Genomic DNA, 27,612 nt, shown 5'->3' on the forward strand with positions numbered 1-27,612 from the left:
TTGCTTCTATTTGGTACATTCCAATTTTCAAGAAGTATGTTTCTTGTATAAGGTCTTGTACCTCTTGTTCCAAGCTCTCCATTCTTTTTCCAATTCTTTCTTCCATAGCTCTCATTTCTTTCCCTATTTTTTCCTTTAACACTCTCATTTGGTTTTTAAAAATAATTTTTAGCTCTCTGTCCTTTTTTTTAAACTTTTGCTTTATTTTTCCAGGAATTCTAGTTGACGTGTGTCCAAGGTGTGTTTTAATTTAAAGCTTTGCTTGTAGATATTTTGGAGTCATTCTCTTCTTTTAGGTTTGTGACTTGACCATCTCTGTCACTATAATATGTCTTTATGGTGGAGTTTTTTTCTTTGCTCATTTTCCCAGACTACGTCCTGATTTCAGACTTGATGAAGCGGTGCTCTGCATGCTTCTGGAAGAAATGTCTGAGCTCAGCCTGGGCCTTCTTGGGTTCTTCTGCTGCTTTCTTGGGGGGTATTATGTTATTACAGCATCTCAAGAACAGCTCAAGCTGGGGACCTTCCAGCTTTCAGCACTCCCAGAGTGGGCTGATCCAGGGCAAAGTCTAATCATTGCCCTCCTTGTCTGAGCTCTGCAAGTTTCTGACCTGGTTTGGGTCTGTACACCATATTTCTGGGCCCCTCTCCTGGTTGGAGTTCCAATGGACTGGACTCAGCCACTATCAGCCAGCTGGAAAACCCTGCAGGTTCAGAGTGAAAGAGCTGCAGGCTACCCTTTGATCTGGGATTTCTGCCCTGATTTTTCCACTCCAGGTTCCAGACTGGATTAGGGGATACAACTGAGACCCTGCTCTTGGTTCAGAACCACACAGCTACTTTGAGCCTCCGAACTTGCTCTTTGCTGCCCATTCAACTGCAAGTTGTGTCATCATCCTCCTGATGTCATGGTCCTCTTCGAGAACAAAGGACAAACCCCCCACCCCCACCACACACACACACACACACACAGCCTATTGCTCTTGACTGTTCTTCTTCCTGGAATCCCTCCCCTGGGTGTAACTCCCCTCACTTCCCACCCCTGTCTACCCTGGATTGTGACCCAGAACTGAACAGTGAACAACAGAACTGCCACTTGGCACCAGTTCCTGTATCTTACACAATGTCAGGCCTTTTGTGGGTTTGAAACCTGTTTTTATTCTGGTACCTAGCCTTGGTCTTCTTTTATTTCTGGCATACTGGAATGCTCTGCATGCCATGTCTTTGGCTAGACTCCATCCCCAAGGTTCACAGACCTCTCTGTCTCTCTATGCCAACCTGGGCTAGAAATATGACTCACTGTGATTTTTTTTTAATTTCCCTATCAGGACTTGGTCTGGTATGTTTTCTAGGTCTTTGTGGAAGAGCTTGAATATACTTCTTCCTGCTATTTCACCATCCTGGTTCTACTCCAAGACTCCAGCTAGAATACTCTTAGGATTACTTTAGACCAGAGGTGGGGAACTCGTGGCCTCGAGGGCACATCGTCAAAGGGCTACACTTGAGGACTTAGAGGGCCACATGTGGTCTCGAGGCTACAGGTTCCCCACTGCCGCTTTAGACACTCCAGACACTTCAACTTATAGGAGGCACGTTCATTCCCTTGTGGGTTCTTGTCATAAAGTAGTAAATTCCCTTCTTAGCTTCTGAGAACCAGATAAGCTTCACCACTTATGGTTCTACCTTTCTAGTCTTTAATGACTAAATTTAACCCAGTTTAAATCCTAATTATTAAATAAAAAGACCAAGGAAATCCAACCATATACAACATAAGATTACCTTCAACCAGTGCTGAAATGTCCAATTCTCTGTTACACAGGCAGGATTATGGGATAAAAAATATTTACTGGGCTTGGCTTTTTCTCCCTCTTTTACAATAAACAGTGAATAGTACTTTCATTGGAGCCAATTTTGCTTTAAGAATTAGCCTTTACAAATTTGGGAAATTGTTTATGGCCCTCTCTCCAAAATGTAATTGTCAGGTCAACTGTTAAGAAAAAAGTTAGCACCACAGTGCTATGAAAGACTGTCATGTGATAAAATGTCTAACGTGGTTACGTGTGGTTCTTTTTAATATGTTATGTGGTTAAGGAGACACATAATTTTCCAACCTTTGTTGACTTGACCTCCACTACATCTCTTGCAAATGCATTTTTCTCTCTCTTGACATGGTCATCACTCTAGTTCAGACCTCTCCCTCAAGTCTTCCCCCTCTCCAGTCCATCTTCCCAAAGCAGCATTCCTCAAACATAAGTCAGATCATGTCACTTCTGTTCAGTCATGTCTGACCCTCTGTGAACCTATTTGGGGTTTTCTTGGCAGAGATACTGGAGTGGTTTGCCGTTTCCTTCTCCAGATCAGTTTTACAGAAGAAGAACTTAGGCAAATGGGGTTAAGTGACTTGCCCAGGGTCACACAGCTAGTAAGTGCCTGAGGCCAGAGTGGAACTCAGAAAGATGAATCTTCCTGACTTCTGGCCTGATACTCTATACACTGATCATGTCACCACCCTGTTCAACATCCTCTGTGGCTCTCTATTACCCCCAAATATATGTTGGCATTTAATCCCTTTACAATCTTGTTCTAGCCTACATTTCCAGGTTTATACATATCACTCCCTCGAGTCTCTCTATGTACCAAACTGGACTACGTGCCATTCTTTATATACAACATCCTTTGTGTCTGGAATTCACTCTCTGCCTTTCCTCCACTTGTTAGAATGTCTAGATTCATTCAAAGCAAACCTCAAGTCACCACTACAAGAGAATTTTCTTGACCTCTCCAACTGCTAGTGCACTTCCCCCTGCCCCACTTTACTTGTAAATAGCCTCTTTTTGTATCCTCAGGGCTTAGCACAGTTCCTGGCACATAGTAGGTCCTTAAAAAATGTCTACTGATTGACTACTTTTATATATATCATATTTATTTTTATGTACGTGTTCTTTCTTCTGATAGAATGGAAGCTCCTTGAGAATGGGACAGCACAGCACCTTGCACATAGTAGGTGCTTAATAAATGTTTGCTGATTGACTACTTTTATAATATATATATCATTTTTATTTTTACATACATGTGATTTCCTCTGATAGAAGGGAAGCTCCTTAAGAATAGGACAACACAGTTCCTGGCACAAAGTAGGGGCTTAATAAATGTTCACTGATTGACTGTTTATATATATACATATATATCCTATTTATTTTTACGTATGTGTTATTTCCTCTGATAGAATGGAAGCTCCTTAAGAACAGGAACTATTTCATTTATTTCTTTGTGTCCAAAGCACCTGACCACATAATAGATGCTTAATAAATGACTGACACTAACAGTTAAAAGGTGGCATAGTGGGTAGAGTGGAGTGCCAGATCTGGAGTCAAAAAAACCCAAATTAAAATCTGGGCTCAGACACTTACTAGCTGTGTGACCCTGGGCAAGTCATTTAACCTCTATTTGCCTCAGTTTCCTCAACAGCGTTCCTTAAACATAGATCTGATCATGCCATTTTTGTTCAGTCATTTGTTCAGTCGTGTCCTACTCTCTGTGACCCTCTTTGGGGCTTTCTGGGCAGAGATACTAGAGTAGTTATTTCCTTCTCCAGCACCGATCTCACAGGGTTGTTATGAGGATTAAATCAAATGAGATAATATTTGTAAAGTGTTTAACACAGTCCCTGGCACATAGTAAGCAGTAAGCAGTACCTGTCCCTTCCCCTTCAATAAAAAGAAACTTGGGGGAAAGTTTCAGGAACAATGGTTAATAAATTCCTTTAGAAACTCATTTGGTAAATTCATACCCCCCAGCCAAATGTACATATGTCTGTCATCCTCAAAGTAATCAAACACACGCTACTTTCCAAGATGCTTCAAAAAATTGCATAACCATAAAAGATGAAAGTTAGCTTTATGAAATTTATAGGAAAAGGACTATGCTAGACTCAAAGCTCATGGGAATCTGCTGCTGGTATTAGCACACATTAGTCTTCAGACCCAGAATTGGAAGGTACTTTCGAGGAAATTTTGTCCAATACGTAATAATAGCATTTCTTTACATTTAGGTACTATAATTTCTTTAGTTGTTCCTCAATAAGTGGGCACTCTCCTTAGATTCCAGTTTTTCCTACTATAAAATGAGTTATTATAAATATTTTTGGATGTATGAGTCATTTTCTTCTTTCTTTGATATCCTTGGGGCATGTGCCTTACTAGGCATTCCTGGTGGTATTCCTGGGTCAAAGGGTGCACTCAGTTTGGTGACTTTTGGAGCATAATTCCAAACTTTTTAGGATGGCTATAACCAATTCACAGTACAGCTGAGACTTGAACCCATTTTCTCTGAGGGCATTTTACTCATTACCCAACATCTTACTGCCAAAAGCTCTGAAGTTAAGGATTTCATTCAATGGATCAATTTATTGACAAAAGATCACTAAAATACATGAAGAGTCAGTTCATCTAAAGGTAGGTTTGTGAATTACAAAGAGTGGTGGAGTTGGCATCAGGAGACATGGGAATAAAACCTAGTTCTGACATTTACCTGGGTAACAGGTGCACTTTGGTATGAAGCAAGTGGACTGAATAACCCAAAGAAATCTGGAATGCCCCATCCCATATCTTAAGGAAAATGGAGTTTCCCCTTTATAGGAAGATGGCCATGACTGGGTCATTATCCCTTCTCCTCTATCTTCAAGAGGGGTGTTGGGCTATAATATCTATTTTGTTGTTATTCAATAATTTTCAGTTGTGTCCAACTCTTTGTGCCCCCATTTGGGGTTTTCTTGGCAAAGATGCTGGAGTGGTCTTCCTTTTCCTTCTCTAGCTCATTTTACAGATATGGAAACTGAGGCAATCAGGCTTAAGTGCCTTGCTTAGGGTCACATAGCTAGTAAGTAGCTGAGGCCATAGTTGAACTCGTGCTCTAACCATTGTACCACCTCACTGCCCTCATTACATCTATTAGACATCAGATATTTGCAGTCAAGTTGTAAAGACTCCTTTTGGGAGGCAGGTGCAGAGAGGGAGAGTGGTTGATAGAAGCCACATTCCCTCCGATGGCTGGGGGAGGGGAGATTACCTCCTCCTAGACCTGGAGAGTAAAAGTTAGTTTAATCTCAGCCAGTTTAGCTTCTCTCCCATTAAATGTTTTATTATACTAAGAATAATCATAGACAGGAAGCAAATATAGTTATCAAAGTAAGCAATAAAGCAGTAATTCAGGGAGTCATACAGTTTTAATTTAGGCAATGGGCCATGTAAGATTCAGGGCAAGATTAAGAGCAAGACGAAAATCCTGTTCAAAAAAGGGGAGAATGATCTCCCCGCCTCTTAGCAATCTCTGAGGTGCAAGAACTGAGAATCAAGGGATATGTTGGGGTGTTGAATCCTGCCCCTCCCCGTGCCCAGGACTCAGTGATTTCCTGTTTATCATTCCCCCCACCTCTCTCTCTTCTGCTTCTCTAGTCCAGAAGTCACTCAGTCAATAAGGAGTCATATTTCCCTACAAGTACTTAGCATTCATCATCACAAGATTGTGCTTTAGATGACAGACAAACCTGGCTGAGCAGAAGCTGTGCAGCCACAAAAAAAAAAAAAAGCTCGGCATTCAATCCATGTGACCCTCAAAAAGTCTCTCTCCAAGCCTCAGTTTCTTCATGTATAAATTTGAAGGGGCTGAATCAGGTGATCTGTAAGGATCCTTTTTGCCACTCCAAAATCTGTCCGTCTATAATCCTAATTGTTATAAATGTCAGCTATTGTTATGAGAGTTAGGATGCCTTAGCAGAAGGTATACACAACTCTAAGTCTAGAAAGACTTGGGTTGGAATGCCTTAACTAAAACTTGGAAATTGTAGGACCATGAGCAAGTCATGTTTCCTTGGAAGACAACTGGCATGATAGATATGGAGTCAGGAGTGCTCCTTCAGGCTCTTATTAATTATGCAAACCTAGACAAGTTTCTCTGGGCTTCAAACACAGATGTTAACAGCACCTGTCTTTAGGGACTGCCATAAAGATCAAATGAGTTGCATGTAATGTGTTTTGTAAAATATATGTCATTATAGAAATGTTAGCTGTTTATATATTCACTTGTGATATACACTATATAATCATATTATCTATTGTTACATTTGCAAAATATATCATATCACAATATATATTATATTTCTATTATATATTTGTATTACTATATATTATGACATGTATTTTAAAATATATTTAAAATTATAATTATTCACATTATACAACTTAATACCATAATGTTTAAGGATATTTAATCATATTCCATTATATATGATATAGTATGTTTTACAAATACAATAATATAAGTGATATTAGATTTATATATTTGTTATCTATGAAATTGGGGAAGGGAACTAATGCTCCCCTCCCTCTTAAGAAAAACTAAGAAAGCATTTGAAGTTTATCCTAGTCTGAAGCGTTTGGCCTAATCTAAAGGAGAAACCTCTCTGATCTCTCTTTAACGATCATTTTGAAACAATGTCCTGCATGGAAATCTTCTACATCATTCTCAAAGGCCTGACTAGTTTAAACCCATTTCTGGCTCCTCTCTCCTGATCAGCCAAGGCACAACTCTTCCCTGAGTTATACTTGCTACAGCAGCTCGGTGTAATGATCACACTGAAAGAAGCCTTCATTACTTCTGTTAAGGAAGCAATTCACCTTTGGTCAGGTGGAAAAGATAATCCTTATAAAGGGAGTGGTCAGAGAGAAGGGATAACATAGTTTTAAGAAAATGATTCTCCCAGGGTGTGTTGAAAGGTTATATGACTACTGTTCTGTTTGGTGAAGCAATGTGTTAACTCAACTTTTCCCCGAGCTCTGAAACTATGTTTTATTGTATTGTGAAATTTTCTCGGTTCAGGACTATCACCAATTGTAATTTGAAAATGGCTTGTCAGAGAGATTTTTAAAATCATGAGGCAACTCAGCTAGGTGGTACAGTGGATAGAATGCCAGGCCTGAGTTCAAATCCAAGGTCAGATCACTTACTAGCAGTGTGTGATCCGGGGCAAGGCACTTAACCCTCTTTGCCTCAGTTTTCTCATCTGTAAAACGAGCTGGAGAAGGAAATGGCAAACCACTCCAGTATCTCTGCACAGAAAACCCCAAATGGGGTCCTGAAGAGTCAGACACAACCGAAACGCCTCAACGAGAACAATGATTCTGATAATCATTAGCTTTTCTTTTCCTTCTAAGCAGAAATACCTCTAGATTAGAGTAACTTAGATTAATAAGACTGTTTCTGATAGGCGTATACCTAAAATGTGGAGTACAAGAGTTTCTTTTGTAAGGAAAATGATACCCACAGTCCTTGTTTTGTATGAGGAAAATGATATGTAAACCTCAAGGTGAAACAGAAATGGAGCTTTTTATATTATTGCAATAATGTAAAGAGTCTTCACATTAGCCAATACATAATAGTATAGAATCTATTTGGTAGAATCTATAATTTATAATAATAGCATAGAATCTATTTAAATACTACAACTACAGCTAGGTGCTTTCAGTCCCCGCCCCCCAAGCTTTCTTGATAGTTTTTTTTGGTACACCCTAGACTTCTGGGAAATAGAAATTACCCAGATCAAATGAAAAGTCTTTGGGAGACTGCTTTTAGAACTTACAAGAAAAGCCCTCTTGCAGTTTTCTCCACCTCTGGGAATTTTAATCAAGTCAATCGACACTACCATCATTTCTGGAAAATATGTGCTAACCATTTCCTCTTTGGCTCCACTTAATATCCCAATGACCTCCCATGCCAAAATCTCTCTCCTTCACTACTCTCCTACATGATGTTTCCCCTATTAGAATATAAGCTTCTTGAGGTCAGAGACCATCTCAGTTTTATTTGTATTCATGGTACTTGGCACATGATAAATGCTTAATTAAGATTTTTTCATTCATTTATCATAGGTTATTTTTTACGTGAAGGGACCACACAAAGGCTATCTCATCTAACTCCCTTCTCTGACAGATGAAGAAATTGGCCAGGATTCTAACCCAGATCCTCTAATTCTAACTCAAACGCTTTTTTCTACTACACCCGGATGACTTTCCTCAATCAATTTTGAAAGAGAAATAAATGTCTAGAACTCATGACATATCGCCCAAGGTAGTAGAATTTTGGTCTAGTGGAGCTTCTCAGCTCCTGCTACAAAGACAATGCCTTGCTACTTCTGCTAGTGTGCTGTTGCCAGAAACCCTCCCTTAGGAAGTGCTGGAAGCTAACACCAAACTCCAGAGAGGAGGCCTGCTCACACACCCACTGCCCTGCTACCTTCCCCACCTAACTGCTGTTTTCTCTTGAATTCTTTGTAAGAGAAAGGAGGTTAGAACGAATCTTACCTCTAAACATTTGACTATTTCTGATTTGAATAAAGCGATGTTTCTAATAATAACAGCAACTCATGTTTACAGACTATTCCAGCTTACACAGTCTTCCCCCAAACTCTGTGAAGTAGGTACTCTTACACTTTATAGGTAAAGAAACCAAAGGTAAGAGGGGTTAAGTGACTTGCTTTTCTACCAGTTCAAATTCAAACACTCTACTCAGGGGCAGTGGATGGAGTACTAGGCTTAGAGACAGGAAGACCTGATTTCAAATCAGGCCTCAGAAATGTACCTTGGGCAAGTCACTTAACCTGTCTACCTCAGTTTCCTCAAGTGTAAATTGGGGATCATAACAGCATCTACCTACTGTGAGGATCAAATGAGATAATATTGAAAATATGCTTAGTACAGTGCCTGGCCCAGAGTAAGCATTTAACAAAAGCTTGATTCCTTCCTTCCTTTGCAACCCAAAAGTGTAATGGAATTAAGATGCTCTAAACACTATGTGAGGTTAGCTCAAACAGAAAAATGCAATGAAGCAAATTCAGTTGTTCATGTAAACATTTTGAAAGGGCCACAATATATTTAACTGGAAAGTCCTGAAACTCCTAAGGGTAAAGAGGTGCTTCATGTTAAGTCTAACAGTACTTAGGTTACCCATCGGCAGGTCAGATGGTGGTGCCGGGGTTGGGGGAGTTGGAGTACAAAGGGGCCCAGCAGTTAGGCTATGGGAGTCTCATCTAATTGAAATACTCTAGTTTATGACTCTTGCTCATCCAAGCAATGGGATTCCACTATTCTGGGCATTTCTGGATGTCTCTCCCAATGACGTATTTTCTACCAGTTTCCTTTAACCCGGTAGGTGAGATCTTGTAATGAAATATTTAAATCACCAAATGGATTTCCATAGGATGGAAATGATGCCTTACAGCAAATGTGACTGTGAAAGGGGGCTTCAGTCACATTTTGATTATTCCATTTTTATGCATTTTTTTCTTTTTCGGTTGTAGAGTTGGACCAAAGGGAAAAAGTATCTTTTTCACTCTGACATGATAAGGCTTATTGAGTAAGTGGCAAGGAGGCAGAAGTGCTTGTAAAATGAGAAGTGGGGCCCCAGTGACCAAGGGGCATGCTATTCCCACTCAACTTCAGGACCAAAGAGACCACATATAAGAGGAAAAAGAATGCCAGGCTAACTATTGAAAAGTAGCTAATGAGGCTTTGAAGGTAAGAGAGATATCCACCTGGAATAATTACTGTGGTTTTTTTCTCCTAGCTACCATCTGCTATCCCATTGGGTTAAGAAATACTATAACACAACATAATGAGCTGGTGTATTCATAATCTTAGAAGATGCATAATCTCACAAACAAAAGTGCTGGTAGGAAGTACAGCAAGATTATTTGTGGGGAGAATGGGGGGGATGGGAATTGTACTACTAAAATCTTATGTCTTGGAATTAGAGAGCTAACAATAACAAAAGCAAAAACAACAACTCACATCCGTTTGGTACTTTCAAGTCCCCAAAGTTATTTACGTGTATTTATCTCATTGATGCTATAAGTATTGTACAAGGGACAGAATAGGAGCAAAACTGAGGAGCATCAACACATTCTGGTCTGCCCCATGTTTACAATATTTTTGCTACATCAGTCTCTTTAAATCTTGGGACTGTTTAGTACAAGTCCTAAGGTAATATCATATAACAGCTTCCATAGGTGTATGAACCAAGAAATCAGCAAGAAAACCAGTTAACAGGGTCTATTTAGAGATAAATTTCAGATAAAGGGCATTAGAGAGCAGAATAATTTACTGAGAAGAAAAAATGTTAAAAATCCTACCTTGCTAAAAACCATTGTGTAGAATTCTTAAATTCTCACGTGAACTTTCAATTACCATGTGTTGGAAACTGCCATGGGCCTTAGAACTCCAGTACTCTGAGACATTCCATTCAAGCTCCAACTCTTCATGAGGTTGGTGTTTTTTCCTTTTCCTTTTTTTTCTTAACTACTAACACTCAAAAGCCCCCACCAGTGTGCTTCCATTTGATCATCAGTTGATACAAATTATTTCAACAAGAGCTTTTGAAAATGGATATTTACTAAAGTGGTAAGAACAACTGGTACAAAACATTACACCAAACTGGGGACACACTCTCCCCCAGTAGATGCAAAGTTTGGTGAAAATGGGCTCCAGTTTAGAACAGATTAAGTGGTAAATGGAGTAGAAGCTCCTGGAAATCCTTTTTCCCCCCCTTTCATGGAATCTTCATGAAATTTCTCTTAGTAAAGGTATAGTTGTGTGCAATACTCCTGACAGATTCCTGAAATTGCCTCTCCCCTTATGTGCTCAGTCTGTCCTTAGCTGTCGCTGTAGACACTGCCATCAGCCTCTGCTAATCTGGGGACACTGCTAGAATGCCCATGGGAAGTCTAAAACATTCTGACCTTTCGAGCTCATGAGACACATATTCTCCTCTCCCTGCTCCTAATCCAAGGGACTCTCTCTCAGGGTCTTGCCTGGATTTCTCTTTTGCTCTAGGTTCTTCTGGCATTTGAATGTCCGGCTTCTGAACTGGCTTGTTATTTTCTATGAGTCCCACAGGGTATGGCTGAATCTCTTTCGCCAACACCAATACATTGCCTGGGTAGCTTCATTTAATTTCCACCAATGGCTTTCCTTCCTTTGAAAACAATTAAGGCCCTTTTCTATGCCTATTTCAAAGCCTTGCTTGACTGATTTTTTTTTTCAATTAGATTTGTAGCAGAAGCAATTTATTACTTATTTTAAATGGTGTCAAGTGATTAGTTCAGTTGACTCCTACCCTTACACCTATGTACGTATCTAATTTACATCTTGTCTCCTCCATTAGAATATGAGTTCCCTGAGGGCTAGGTATGTTTTTGTCTTTCTTTGCATCCCCAGTATTTAGCACAGTACCTGGCACATCAAAAGTACTTAATAAATGCTGGTCAAAAGACCAACTTAAAAAACAAACAAATAAAAAGCCAAAAAAGTCCTGGTTTATGGTATCACTGAAAGGTGAGAAAAATTTAAGATGGGAGAGGTTGATAGCAAGAGAAGGGGGGCAGAAGATGGGATCTTGAATCTCCAACCCTTGTATTAAACCTGGATTTTGCCTTCTTGTTGTTTTGACTATATGGTGCCTGAAGGGCCTCTCTTTAACACAAGTGATTTCTCACTGAGCTTCACCATGGTCTTTTTTTTTCTTATTCTTTTTCATTTATGAATAGGGTATAAATATGTAGGAAGAGAAGAGTGACGTGTGTGTGTGTGTGTGTGTGTGTGTGTGTGTGTGTGTACTGGTCTACAGTTTTTGTTGAAGGTAGGCAAAATTTAACTCCTGCTAATTCTAATACTCTAGCAGGTTAGCAGATGTAGTACTTCAGGAGATGCCAGGGAGACTTAAGCGAGCATCCCAGGAGGCTTCAGGGCAACCAGAAGCTTACAGTAAGATCTTTGTAACTAATAGTTTCCAAGGGAAGCCACGAGGGAGTTCACCTTGAGCCCTGAGAAAGCCAAACCAATACCTATCTGTAGTGCACCGAGGTATACGGTGTAGAACAGAGAGCACTAAAATTGGAGTCAATAGACCTGAATTAAAATCCTAGCTCTGTACTTAATAGCCGTGTGAATATGGGCAAGTCATAACCTCTTTGAGACTTGGTTACCTCAATGCCTGAAGCTCATAACCTTTGATCCTCAGAAAATGGGCCAATACTTTTATTACCTTACACATAAAGTTGGTTTGATGAAAGCACAAACTGATTTTTAAAAATGGGAGTTTTTAGTATTGTTAAGAGCACAATGTGATAAATAAATGGGAGTTTTTAGCGTTCTTAATAAATGCTTTGTATTCCTGTCTGAAGCAATTACATATGGTATGAAGCTGGTCCCCTGGAGAAAAGAAGAGGGCTCGAGAAATCTTTGTCTACACTCAAACTTTTCAGAGAGGATGTTGACCTAACATGGATAGGACAGAAGAAATACACTAGTAAGGAAACAAAACCATTCTAAAGGGATTGGAAAAGAACCAAAATCATTGTGGGGAAGTTGGTGATGGGAAAAATATGAAAGCAAAGGAAAAGAAACCATGTACTAATGAAGGGACATAGCATTCATGAAGCTCTTCCTATGAAGAGTATTATGAATCTTCTAGTAGACCGCAGTCTCCTCTGGCAGACTCCTCGAGGGTCAGTATTGTGATATTCTTTTCAACTTAATTCCTGTCACACTGCCTTGTACAAAATGAGGACTTAATAAATGTTTACTGAATTTTTCATTCCTTGGAATGAATCGAAATTGAAATCGTATAAGGATATTCCAAATTCTATAAGGATATTCACTAACAACATCCTATTTTATACCCTTGCTGAGAGCCAAGAAGTAGAGAGCCCAGAGCTGTGAGGCCTAGTGTTCTCTCTCAATGAGCAAAAAATTACATCTGGAAGAGTAGAAATGTCATGGAAACAGACAACAAAGCACTAAAATTTCAAATTCTATCTTAAACACTAGGTTATATCAACTGTGTAAATTTTCTACCTATTAAGTTTTGCAAAACAAACAATACACACCAACCTATGACGGGGTTGGAATAGATGTTCTCTGAATGTTTTTCCAGCTCTAAATCTATGTAATCCATTGATCTTCTGTTGGAATCCCCCAAGATGAAGGAAAAGAAGTAAGATTTCTTGAGAAGGCTACCCATCTAGACTAAGGCCAAAGATACTCAAATGACCTAGCTACATTATTAGATTGCAACCTTTATTACAAGGTGTTCCTAAAGTCTGGACACATAGGCAAAAATACATATTTTAAAGAAATGAAATGAATGAAATTTTTATTTAATTGGAATATTAACAAATAACATCTTCAATATGATTTCCATCATTGGTGATGCAAAGGTTCACATGAACTCCACATTGCTATCAACTCCCTATGTGTCCAGACTTTAGGAACACCCTGCAGAAGCAACATCTTCTGTAGGAATGGATTATAGCAACTACCAGATCATTTATTTGTCAGGAGTCTCACACCAATAAAAGGAAAACACTTGATAAATTCACTTGTCTCAATGATAATTCCATTTCTTAGAAAGGAAAAGCCACAATGAATAAAGCCAACAAGAATGGAATGGCTGCTAATGAAGGAATGACCAGAACCTTAAAGGAAGATGCTTCTGGCCATCATAGTGGAATGTGAAATCAATTAACCTTTGAGTGCCAAAGACAACTCTCTTTATATAACACACACAGTCTTTCTTTGTTGGAGAGGAGAGGCCAATCAGCAGGAGTAAAGGGAGTTCCCCTATTGGGATACCCCTACACCAATGAGATAAACTGTCTGACCCAAAAAGCCAAAATGAAAAATCTTGAAGGATAGGAACACTGGGCATAATTATAGAATTTGGAGACTAGAAGGGAGCTATCAAGGAAGACAAGAATCTTAGACTACAAGAAAGTAGACTTCCTTGAAAAAAAAAAGGAAATATAGGCATGATATTTAATTTTAAAAAATTGTTTAATTTTAAAAATTTATTTAATTCATACTTATTTCATATATAATTCATATTTAATTCAACAACTCAATTCATTTCAAGGGACAGGTATTAAAGGGCCATTGTGCTAGGCACTGAGAATTCAAGGTTGAAAAAAAAAACAAGAGTCTGGTTTAAGGAGCTTGCATTTGAGTCAGGGTTGGGGGGGCAGGCTAGAAAACGTACAGGTGTGTTGTTGTTCAGTCCATTCAGTGATGTCTGACTCTTCATGACCCCATTTGAGATTTTCTTGGCAAAGATAATGGACTGGCTTGCCGTTTCTTTCTCCAGCTCATTTGACAGATAGGGAAATTGAGGAAAACAGGGTTAAGTGACTTGCCCGGGGTGACACAGCTAGTAAACGTCTGAGGCTGGATTTGAACTCAGGTTTTCCTGATTTGAAGCCCAGTGTTTTATCCACTGTGCCACCTAGCTGCTGCATGTGTGTGTGTGTGTGTTTGTCTAGCTTCTCTACTTAAACCAAAAGAGAGACTATCTACTCAAACTCATTTATTACTATATCTTAACCTTAAAATGTCAAAATGCAGCCTCAGGGATAAACCTAGAGAAGAAATGATTACAAATATAACTATGACCAAGGTCTGGGCTTACTGACTCATTAGCCCTCGACTGCTATTCTCCACCTTAGACCTGGGCATGACAGACCACATCAGAAAGTGATCATTTGCCACTCAAATTTCTTTGTACTCTTAACATTGCTGGCCATGCACATATTCGAAATAGTGAGCTCTGGAAACTAAGAAGAGTATGACAGAGTAAAGATTTCCCTCATTCTTAAACATTCTGAAGTCTAAGGATTACATTGCATTCTACCCGCAATGTCTTTTGGGAGAAACTTCCCTTTTAATTACATCTCAACATACACCAAATAGCCTGAAATTAGTCTTTTAGGTGCAGCTGGTGGTACAGTGGGTAGAGTCACCAGGTCTGGAGTCAGGAAGACCTGAGTTCAAACCCAGCCTGAAACACTTGCTAGCTGTGTGTCCCCAGGCAAGTCGCTTCATTTGTTTGCCTCAGTTTCCTCAAATGTAAAGTAGAGATAATAATGATGCCCCTCTCACAGGGTTGTTGTGAGGATCAAATGAGCTAATATTTGTAAAAAGCATTTGACACTAATGCCTGGTACATAACAGCTTTACAAATGCTTATTCAATCCCCTTCTCTGGTACCCTTTTTTATTTCCCTTTGCTTGACTATCATATATTTTGGGTTTGGCAAAACTTTTTTTTAGAGGGGGGAAGGCAAGGCAATTGGGGTTAAGTGACTTGCCCAAGGCCACATGGCTAGTAAGTGTCAAGTGTCTGAGGCTGGATTTGAACTCGGGTTCTCCTAACTCCAGGGCCGGTGCTCTATTCACTGCGCCACCTAGCTGCCCCTGGGTTTGGTAAAACTTTTATAAATTTTTAAGTCATGAAAAATTTATCTACCTAGGCAACACTACAAGTGAAAATCAGAAGAAAATATATAAGTTCAGGTACTTCTGCCCTTCTTCTAGGAAAAAAACAAAACAAACTGAAGAAATAACCAAGCCCCTCAACTCCTTTTCAAAAAACAAAAAAACCTGAGAAAAATGGGATTATGATAAATCCCAAGGGGAGTCTTTGGCCTTAGCTGTTAGGGACACCAATGAATGCGGATCTGGGGACACTGCTGCTCACACCACATCTTACATAAGCAGGATTATAGAAGCTCAAATCTTTACTAATGTTAGGCTGTGTTATTTCTCCTAACTATACGGCTCTCCCACTGACTTTCTGTACTTGGTGGCTTTCAGAGATCTTCCCAGCTGGGAGGTGGTAATTGCATTTGCTCTAAAATTTCTGATTAATCACACAAAACTGGAAAAAGCCGGTTTCATAACAACAGAGTTTTTCCAAAACTCCTATAAGTGGTGGGCCGCATTCTTCACCTCATTCCTTATCCTGGCTAACTTTAGAGGTGTAATGCCCTCGAGATGGGCATAGAATATGGTTAACCAAAATTTTGTAACTGAGGAAAGTGAGCCCCTGAAATTAAATGACTTGCTCAGCCACACAACTTGTAAGTATCTAGGCAGGACTAGAACCATATTGAAATATCATTATTATTAATATTAAAATATTATCCCTTCAATAAGACGAGTGGTCTCAAGAAAACATATGTTCTTAGTATCTCTCCTTTTTTATTTTTTTAACCTTGGTATAACCCTCAGCTAAAAACTTGATCAAAATACAAACTAGGTGAATGTCCAAAAGGGCAGCTAGGTAGCAGAGTGATAGAATACCAGAAGGAAGATTCATCTTCCTGAGTTCAAATCTAGCTTCAGACACTTACTAGATGTATAACCCTGGGCAAGTCACTTAAGCCTGTTGGCCTCAGTTTCTTCATCTGTAAAATGAGCTGGAGAAGGATATGACAAACCACTTCAGTATCTTTGCCATGAAAACCCCAAATGGGGTCACAGAGAGTTGGACGTGACTGAAGAATGACTGAACAACAAGAATATCCAACGGACACCAATGTCTTCTTCACTAGAGATCTTCAAGAAAAAGCTGGATGACCACTTGTTAACAATATTGACAGCAGGGAGCCTAGTTCAGTGGAAAGCACACTGGATTTGCTATTAAAAGGACATGGGTTCAAATCCTGTCCCTGCCACTTATGTACTTGCATGACCTGAGGCGGGTCATTCTCTTAGCTTCAGTTTCTATATTTATAAAAGGAAGGTTTTTTGAAATGGACGAGTTCTTAGATCCTTTCCAGCTGTAAATCTATGAACCTAAGTTCCTGCATAGGCTAGACTGGTGGACCTCTGAGGTCCTTTCCCACTCAACAATGCTGTAATTTTGTGTACTCCATGTTTTCCTGTTATGGGAAAAATGGAAACAATTTTCATTCTTTATGCTAATGAGCATTTTACTGTTTGACTTGGAGCTACCTCAAGAAGTTGTTGGACTGGTTGGCCAAGATCAGCATAAGGAAAAAGAAGAAATAATCAGTCAGGCTATGGTTTTCTGTATCATTTTTCCTTCTGGTGCCCTCTGAGAACTTTACTGGAGTATTTGAGGGAGTGCTGGACTTTTCTAGGACCTTTCCTATTACCATCTTAACAGGAAGTTCTTATTTCAGCTATTTTCATGGATAGATTTTATACTTAAATGATCAGTAAGGACACCAACAAGAGCTCACACTTACACAGCACTTTAAGGCTTATCAAATATTCTACACAAATTATCTGATTTGCTTCTCACAAGAATAACAATCCACGAGGCAGGTTTTGTCGCTGTTGGTCCTTCAAGTTACATTACTTCAAAATGAAGCTTAGAACGACCAATGCCATGTTCACAAAGCCTACAGCAGAAGTGTCCAATCCAGGTTTATCATGTCTCCAACAACCAGCATTCTTTTCACTACTACCATGCCATACTTTAACTTGCAAAGGTTGGTGCTAATGTTCCTGGGGCATTCAGGGGGGCAAGGGTGCCCAGTGCAGGTGGGGGACATCTATGAATTCTTGAACAGACTCTACACCTCCTAAATAGCAGGATGTGTTGACTTTTCCCTGGGCAACCCAGAAAAATAACTGACCAGCACTTGTTCAGATGCCAGGGAAGAAGAAAAATCGCCTGAGTTTTTATCTCAGAGCAACAAATGATACAGCCATAAAGATCATAAGTGAAGACATAAATTATCCTGATGACTAATCGAGTGCCAGCAACATAGATTTGTTAGAAGCTAAAAAGGACAGTCAGATCTGCAAGCTTAAAAATTCTACAACCAGAATCAAATATAAGTTTAAATATGTCAGTGCACATATAGGGCTGGAGACAGGGCAGATAATTGCTGAATGTGATATTATCTTCACCACCTGGGATGTATTTCCCCTCAAGCTCTGTTCTTCCAATTCCCATACATCATTCGATAATGAACTCAAACGCCACTCCCTCCATGAAATCCTCTCCGATAATTTCAAAACCATGCCCAGCAGTAGTTTTTCCTTCCTATGAGTCCTCATAGAACTTCATTCATACCTCTCACTGAACGTATCATAGAATAACTACGATATAATTATAATATAGAACAGAGGCAGCAATGTGGTACAGTAGGTAAAGCACTGAACCTAGAGTCAGGAAGACCTGAGTTCAAATCCAGCTTCAGACACTTACTAAATGTGTGTCCTTGGGCTAAACACTCCACCCCTATGTGACTCAGTTTCCCCATCTGCAAAATGGGGAAAATAAAAGCATCAACTTCCCAGGGTCATTGTGAGGATCAAGTGAGATAATACGTGTGTAGGGCTCTGCAAACTTTAAGGAACTACAGAAAGGCTTCTGTTGTTGCTGTTAAGTCATTTCTGTTGTGTCTGACGCTCTGTGACCCCATTTTGGGGGGAGTTTTCTTGGAAAGAATACCGGAGTGATTTGCCATTTCCTTCTCCGGCACATTTTACAGATGAAGAAACTGAGACAAACAGGGTTAAGTGACTTGCCCAGGGTCACACAGCCAGTAAGTGTCTATGGCTGGATTTGAACTCAGGAACATGAATCTTCCTTCCTGTATTCGATCCACTGTGCCACCTAGCTGCCCATATAAATACTAGCTATCTTTATTCTTATCATTATTGATTATAGAATAATTAGAAGGTGAATATTTTATCTGTTACAGTATTTCATCCATTTATAATTCTGCCAATGTGGATACTCCCTTCACCAATGCAGACCATAGCTCTTTGTAAGTCACTATGGCTACAGCCATGCTAATGATCCCAACCCATCCAGCCCAGTCCTCAGACCTATCACTCAGTCAATTAACATTTATTAAACGTCTAGTATGCCTTAGGCACGCTAGTCAACTTTAGGGATACAAAATATCAGGGGGTGGGGGGAGGGAAAAGAAACAGTCCCTTGAGGGCTGTAGTTTGTCAAAAGTTTCCATCTAGTGATGTGATTTTTGGTGATTTTGTAATTAATATGGTTAAGTCTTTAATAAAAAACTAACTCTGTGTTTGCTGGTACAAATCCAACCTGGTTGTAGTTTGTAATCTTTGTGACATGTTGTTTTAACTTTTTTGCTATAAGGGTGAGACAAGGTGTCACCCACCCCACATGGGGAGGTAGAGCTTCTTCACTGGGGAGTTCCCTATACCAGTAAAATTATAAGTTCAGTCCCTATCCCTACATATAGTACATTGGAGATGTCAAACGCATTCCCCCAAAACTCCTGAGTATAGCCTGTTTAGACTAAAATTTCATTAGGAAATGTTTAACAAAAGAACCAAAAATACAATAAGGTTAATTTGTGGTTTTCTAAGCTAATATGAGGCTCACAGGGTGAACACATATTAGTATATACGTAGTATATGTTAGATTACATGTGTGTCATACTACGTATATGCACAAACATACATATACACTCATATACACACATATGTACACACAAACGTGACCTTGGGTCCTTGGGCTCTTGACTTCACCATAACTTGCCTGAGCTAGATGTACCATACTGCTGCTCTTCCCCAGGTACTCTCATGTCATATGCCTGTGCTCTAGCCTCCAGCTCTAACCTGGCCATCCAGAACCTCCTTGGGGCTCTGGGCTTTGGACTGATGAGCATTCACTGTAACTAGCCTGAACCAGATCCAGTGCTATTCCTTAGCTATCATCATGCTATACAGCCTTTCATATACCTCTCTGCCTCCACTTAATTCTAGAAGAGTATTCAAATCCACACGACCATTCCTTTGTTGTTGTTTGTCCTTCATTCTCGAAGAGGACCATGACATCAGGAAGGGGATGCTGTGACTTGCAAGCAAATTGGATTTAAGTGAGGGAGGACTTTTCAAGGTCACCAGCCTCACTTTCTCTTCTGCATCCCTCTGGGTCCAGTGGCAAGATATAAATTAGGACGACTGGAGATGGCCTACACCATTCCTTTAAAGTAACAAGTCAATGCCCTATGACTCCATTCATCACCCATGCGACAAAGCCCCCGTCCCACTATTTCCTTATTTGTATTGTCATCTGATGTTAGAATGTAAGCTCCTTGAGAACAGGGACTATCTTTTTATTTTTTGGTAACTGTATCATCCTGGCACATAATAAGCAATTAAATGCTTTTTCATTTATTCAAGTCACTCAAACATTCATATATCACACAGATTTATATTTCAAACAAAGTCTACATACTAGCAATCTATAGTGAGGCTGGTCTTCAGACAACAGTATACAGTCAGTCCATCACACAGGACAAGATTTATGACTTCATTTGTGTGAAGAACTCTTAAGGCAGAGCTTCTTTTTCCTGTGCAGTTCTGCCCCTTCTCTGCAACTGCTCCCTTGAAAGATTAAGTCTCTAGAACAGTGTCATATGGCTAGTATGTGTCAGGGGCAACACTAGAACCCAGGTCATGGGTTCATAGATGTTAAGAGCTACAAGGGACCTTAGAAGTCAACTAATCCCCTCATTTTACAGATAAAGAAACACTGGCTGGAGAGACAAAGGGACTTGACTACAGTCTACAGCAAATAAGTCAATGAAGTTGCATTTGAATACTTGGCTGACTCCAGGCCCAACTCCCTATACACTACACCAAGATGACTCTCATCTGTATGTTGTATGATATTCCTGTAATACCTTAGTAATTTAGTGGGGGAGATAAGACATATGCAAAAATAACTATAAGTTACTATAATTATAGTTCTACATGGCTATGATAATAATCATTAACATTCATATAATGCTTTAAAGTTTCCAAGATACTTGTCATATTTAATCTCATTTGTATTCATGTCTTATTTCCTTTACTAGATTACTAAGCTCCCTGAAGGCAAACATCTTATCTCACTCTTCTCCGTATTCTCCACAGGGCCTCTGACCTAGTAAGTGATTGAATATTTACTGAATGAATGACAAGTCTAGTCCCGTATAAAATCAAGTACTCCAAAGGAGTCATATGGAGGATGTAATTAACTGGTAATGGCTGCTCTAAATATTTCTTCAGGCTCAAATCAGCTCTTCTGCCTTATGTGCTGCAGAATTTTGATGGTGATCATGGTGATAATGGTAGTGAGATGGTGATGGTGGTGGTTGTAGTAGTAGTAAGATGGTGACTGGTGATGGTGGTGCGGACTACTTCTCAACAAGACACTTATACAATTTTTTTTTCCCAAGGACAATATTGATTCTTTCTTTATGAACTTGATGTGCCTACTATCTGGGCTGAACTTACTTTTCCTTCTTTCTGGTCAGGAATACAAGGTCAGGTCTTAAGCGTTCCCAAAAGAATAACAATATTCCCCTTCTCTGCAAGACTGGAGTACTTGTTAGGTGGTTCAATCAATTCATGTTGTATTCCAGCACCCGCCAAAGGCCTCCTTAAGATATCTGATCATTTATTTAAAAAAAACAGTCAAGAACACCAGGCATTTCTCTATGGTGTCTACGTTTAGAAAAAAAATAAATTGAGCGTGAGAGTTTCCATTCTAGAAGCATTTGGTCCTGTTTTGGAACAATGCCCCTATCTGTATTGATGTGAAATATCTTTTACTACCCCTCATTTCTACAAGGGTCATATCTGCCATCTGGAAAAAAAAAACAACTTTTTTTTTCTTTTGTATTTTACTAAACACTGAAGAAGCTAGAACTGTAAAACTTTATCTCGGGAAAAACTCAGAACTGGCTTGTTTGGTGTTGAAATTCTGACTGTTTTCAAGAGACAATCAGTAATGGACTGTTTGGTATACTGGTTTTCAGTTTTCATTTCAACAAAAAGCACTGTAATTAAAGGTGTTAGAATAAAATCTTTGAACTATTAAAAAAAGACACCCAATCATTGAGACAGTCCAATAGGCATGTTAACCATCTCTCCATTCATTTAGAATTTCCAAGGTCCAACTATGTATGGAGTTAGTCAACAAGCAAAGTGGCTGGGCCTTATTATCTCAGCTTTCCACAGAAATGTTTTCATTGAATTATGATACCATGTTATCTTCTCCTCTTTCATACAGTGCCAGTACCAGAATTATTCATTTTAACAGGATTATACCATCTTTTATAAAACTATAGTTAAAAACCAGCCACTATTTTGCTCATTGCCCATTACAAAAGGATCCACAATGGTAAATTCCTGGTTAAGTTAAGTACCAGGAAAATATATTTTTCTGTGAATTAATCAGCATGCTGATTAGATTGTAAGCTCCTTGAGGGCAGAAACTTTTGCCCTTCTTTGTAACCCCAGCTCTTAGCACAGTGCCTGGAACTTTGTTGTTGTTTCTGTCGAGTCATTTCAGCTACATTCAACTCTCCATGATCCCATTTGGGAGTTTCTTGGTAAAGGGAGTGGATTGGTTTGCTATTTCCTTCTCTAGCTCATTTTACAGATGAGGAACTGAAGCAAATAGGGTTAAGTGACTTGCCCAGGGTCACACAGCTAGTAAGTATCTGAGGCCAGATTTGAATTAAAGTCCTCCTGACTCCAGGCCCCACATTCTATCTACCTAGATGTGCCTACAGCTGCCTATAGTAGGCACTTAATAAATATTGATTGATTGACTAGTTGTTTTTTTTTGTCTTAGCTGTCATCCCCCATTCTGTAGTTTCTGTCTAATTTAATACTTAAGTATAATTAGTTTCCACCCCCCCCCCCCCAGGTAACTAACAATGCTTGTGCCTTCTCCTTCCTTGAGCTGGTGTCCATTTTGGTTTTTATCCCCAATTACTCTCATTTTTCTCAAGTACCTAATAGATGTAAGGTATATAAAAACAAAAATGAAATGGTCCCATCCTAAAGGACATTATATTCTAACAAACAGACACAAAATACACATGCTTAGGTGTACACCAAACATATGCAAAGTAACCTTGGGAGGATAGGGCAATAGTAGCCAAAAATAGTCATAAAGTCATGAAGATGGCGGTACTTGAGCTGAAATCTTCTGAAAGAAACTAAGGCATTAAATCACCTGAGACACAGGTGAAGAGGAAGAGTCTTCCAGTCATGGGGGACAGCCAATGAAAAAGCTGTCAGTTGGGACAGGGAGTCTTCTGCCTGAGGAATAGCAAAGCCAGTTGGGCTACACCATAGAGTTCATGAAGGAGAGGGATATTTGATGAAGTTAGAAACATAGGAGGGGAGTTGGTTTTAAAGAGCTTTAAATGGCCAACAGGGGAGTTTATACTTGATCCGGTAATCAGACCCAATTAAGTTTATTAAGGGGGTGGGGCAGAGTATGTAACATGATTTTACCTGTGCTTCAGGAAAATCAATTTGCCAGCTGTATGGAGGATAGATTAGAGTGGGGGAGGGGACTTGACAGAGGGAGACCAATTAGGAGGCTATTATGTTTCACTTATAAAGCATCTCAAATACTTTCAGTAGATGGAAGCCATAAATGCTAATCAAATGATGAATAAATATTATCCATGGCCAGAAACTATCAAAGGGAATTCAGCTCAAACGAGAAGTGGAGTTCTCAAAAATAAAATTCTGATTATATAATTAGGAATGATCTGGATAAAGAAAAAGAAGAGGAATCTTAGAAATCAATGGGTCTGATAATCTAAACAGACATATAAGAAATAGAAAGTAACACAGATAAGTAAGAAATAGCAGCGTTCACTTATAAGAAGAGCTTAAGAAAGGTTAAAATCCAGAATAACACAAGATTTGTGATGAATGCTAATGACCAAAAAAAAAGGGGGGGGGGGTTTAAGCCATATTTAGAGAGAAAATAAAACAAGGAAAAGACAAAGCCATTGCTTCAGGAAGACAAACGACAAAAAACAGGAAGATCTATTTAACTTCCATTTTGTTTCCATCTTTTTCATCAGAGAAATTTTCCAACCATAAAGGACAAAACAATTTTAAAATGAAACTGTATACCAACATAGGTAAGGAGATAAAAAACACTTTAAGTAGTTTCATGTTTCCAGCCCCAAATGAAATATACTCTAGCTACTGAAAAAGCTTGGTAGATAAGATCACGAAACCGTTGATAGTTTGAAAAAAAATTATGAAGGAAAAAAAATACCAGAATAATGGACAAGTAGAAGTCCTGATTTTTTAAAAAGAAAGGGAAAAAAATGTAGATTCTATAAACCATAGACTAGGCAAGCTTATTATCAATCTCCACCAAAATTCTAGAAATCATTCTATTAAAAGTTTGTGACCACATAATTATGGCGTTCTTTTTGAAGAGCCAGCACGGATTCACTAAGAACAAGTTATGCTAAATTAACTTCATATCCTTTATTTTTTGTTAAGATGGTGGCTCAGGAGAATGCCCAAGTCATAGGGAATATGAGGATCCAGAAAAGTATTTCATAATGTCTCTAAGAATGTCCTTGTGGACAAAATGGAGAAATGACAGAAGATGATTAGTGGACTGGTGAGTAATCATAGAGGTGGGTCTCTTGGAGCTTTAAACATTGTACTGTCCTGTTCAATAGTTTTATCAACAACAGAGATGCATTCTAAAGCATCAGGGACTCCGTGCAATATTTTGCTCCAACAAGTTAAAGTCTCCAAATACACAGTATGGCAGAATATACAAATGACAGTACAGTTTTCCCAGCAGTGAAATGTGGAGATCCTTAATCCTAGGAGGCACATTAAAATTTTTCAATACACAAAGCTCAAAGAGGTAGCTAATACGATAAAGGGCAGAATTATTAATGGTGAGCCATTCTGATGTAGTGGATACAGTGACAGACTAGAAGTTAGGAAGACGAGGGTTGGAATCCTGCTTCTGATACTTACTAGCTGTGTGCCCCTGGCACACTCATAGAATCTCTTTGAGTCTCAGTGCTTTCCATTTGCAAAACAGGGATAATTAAATCTGTAATGTCTTCCTCACAGGGTTGCTTGGGTAAAAAGAGATAATGTGTCTAAAGTATTTTGTAAACCTTAAACACTATGTAAATTTTGGCTGTTACTATTTCAACGACATCCTTCTAACACCCAAGGTTATTAGATTTACCTGGCTGGCTACAAACACTGTGTAGTAGAATATCTGAGAAGTGTCCTTCTTACTCTAAAGTTCTTAACCTGGGGTCCATGGATCCCAATGGCGTAAGTGAATAGATTTCATGGAGTTCATGAAGTTGGATTGGGGGAAAGATGCATTTTCGTTTCAATAACCGGCAGGGATGGTCTTTTTACCTCCTTTTGTAACTCGAGTGCATAGCACCAGTGCCTTATACATAGTAGGGGCTCAATAAATGTTTCTGGATTTAGTGACTAATCTCTAACTGAAATTTTGCATTTCTTTCAATTACTTCGAAACATTATTCTGAGAAGGGGTCAGTGACTTCACTAACCTGCCAAAGGGATCCATGAGACAAAAAGGGCTTAAGAGCCCCTACTTTAAGACAGCTTTCCCTCACATGCTTGATATAAAACCAGCTCAGATGGTATGTGTAAAGTTCTTTGGAGAGCATGAAGTACTACATCAACGTCACTTATTATTATTGCTAATCAGCATATCAATGAAACTCTTTAATTTCATTTCTAGGATGACTTCTTTAAAAATTCCCATAACTTAAGATAAAACTACTTATCTTCTCCTTTTTGGAGTTGTCTCTAGATCCCACTTCTTCCTTTCCCTTTTGACTAGCAGCATTTTCCCCATAACAGAAAAGGACCATTAGGGTTCATCAGATTCTATTTCCAGGATAGAAGTCAAAGCTAGTACGGCCACACCAAACATCAGCAAAAATTTTCCAGTTGGCCTATTATTAACAGTATGCTTTTGTTGTTTGAAAACTTTCAACTATAAATATGTCATTAGTATTTAGTGGGTTTTTTTTTTCATTTAAGACTTCATGATTAATTAGCAAATAGTAGGTATGAGCATCTGCACTGAACAGCCACCATGACACTACACAGCTGGAAAAATTCTGGGTCATGTAAACATCAAAAACACAGGCCAGCTTTGTTACTAGGCAGGAGCTGAACTCTGTACATGGGGAGAGAGCCAACTTATTCATTGCTCAAAATGAAAATGTCCACGCAACGAAGCCAGTAATGCAGTAAGAGCTTTGGAAGTCTGGCTTCTTTTCTCATTTGTATTGGTGGCACGAAGCCACCTAGCAGAAGGGAGAAGGTACTCAGGGTAGGGGACTGGGTCTTCCCTGGCATTTTTCAGGTAGCTAAAGCTACAGATGCAATTCTCTCTTTATTCCTCACTTTTCCTTGAAGCTAAAGCTTTCTTGCTCCAGTCTGAATGTTCCCAGCTGCAGACAGTCCCTTCCACTGGGCAGGGGTTATAATTAACCAAGAACATCCCACCAGGGTTTCTCATTTAAAATCAGATGCCTGTTCCTACAAATGTTACAAAGGAGAAAGGCACAACGCTCAATGATTTGGATTCTTATAATACCGTATGAGTCTTAACTGCACCCAACTGCTTAGAATACATGTTCAGGCAGAAATGATGGCATTACCTTTTTAAACATTCTGGTAGAATCCTCACTTATCTGCATAAAGCGCATGATGACATTGTTCAGATAGATATCGCTTAATGTTGCATGGTCTTTGCTTTCTCTTCTTACTTGGTTCAGGAGTAAATACCAGCAGTTCACTGGAGACAATAGGTTCTGGTCTTTCCTAAGGATTCAAAGAAATGCAGTATTATAAATAGTAGCCGAAGTATACTCAAATCAGTGATAGCAAAATAAAGTAAACCAAAGGAGCATAATAGGACGCTGTTGTTTGTCCTTCATTCTTGAAGAGGACCCATGACATCAGGAGGCTGATGTCTTGACTTGCAAGTGAATTGGATTTAAGTGAGGCAGAGCCGTGCAAAGTCATCAACCTTACCATCTCCTCCAGAGTCATCCGGCTCCAGCGGCAAGAGAGGTCAGGATGACTTGAGATGGCCCTGGATGCAGTGGGGAGACCTCGGCCTTTTTAAACTAAGGTCTTTGCCAGGTCTCAGTTTGTCTAAGGCAACACTCATTCTGCACCTGAATTACGAAAGGCACACCATCACCAGCAATCCATTCTTCTTTGTGGTAGAAGGCACGTGGCCAAGTGATCCCCAGGCTTGGAGAAAGACAACTCAGGCCAAGAATATTTGGTCAAAACCCACACTCTTTAGAAAAGTGCCATGGGACCCCTCACATCCATAGAGCTCAAGAGACGTTCTTAGTTTTAAACATCTCACTGAAGAAAGACAATTTGTGTTTACATTTAAATCGATAAAACTCCTGCCTCACAGAATGAATGTGGTTTGCCACTGTTCAAAGTCTGCTAGGGAAATTCAGTCCATTGCATGTCAGAAAAGATCTGGCTAGGCATGGCTTCCAGTGGGATATAAATTCATGTGTTACATATCTCCATTCTCCCAAAGAATATCCAGAAATGACAACACTACTGTATTACGTCTAGTATCCTGACTCTCTGGACTTTCTCTACCATGCCACAGTAGCCTCTTCATCTTGTAAGGTCCCTCGAGCCCTGGTCTTTTCACATTGGAAGTACACTCCACTCCCAGGGCACCTTCCTCTGATTGGCTGGCTCCTTCCAGAAGCATCATTTTAAGGAAAATGCCCAAGCCAGCCATAACTTCATTCCTTTCCAGATTCCTCTCCTGACTCACTGGTATTTTCTCTACCATGCATGGCATCATGCACACCCCATGTGGGGATATGGGCACCTTCTTCTCTTTCCCCTTCCAGCTTCCTGTCATATGTTGTTCCCCCCTATTAGAATGT

General features: G+C 39.4%; 1 protein-coding gene across 1 annotated transcript in view; it reads right to left on the minus strand.

Moving 5' to 3' along the window:
- SRGAP1 (SLIT-ROBO Rho GTPase activating protein 1) overlaps positions 1–27,612 on the minus strand; it is a 189,778-nt gene that overhangs the window by 153,903 nt on the left and 8,263 nt on the right. Inside the window, exon 2 of the mRNA XM_036761289.1 lies at positions 26,341–26,503. Within this exon, the coding sequence (XP_036617184.1) occupies positions 26,341–26,503 (163 nt within the window). The remainder of the gene's footprint in view (positions 1–26,340; positions 26,504–27,612) is intronic.

This window comes from Trichosurus vulpecula, chromosome 5 (genome assembly GCF_011100635.1).
Source record: "Trichosurus vulpecula isolate mTriVul1 chromosome 5, mTriVul1.pri, whole genome shotgun sequence".
NCBI lineage: Eukaryota > Metazoa > Chordata > Mammalia > Diprotodontia > Phalangeridae > Trichosurus > Trichosurus vulpecula.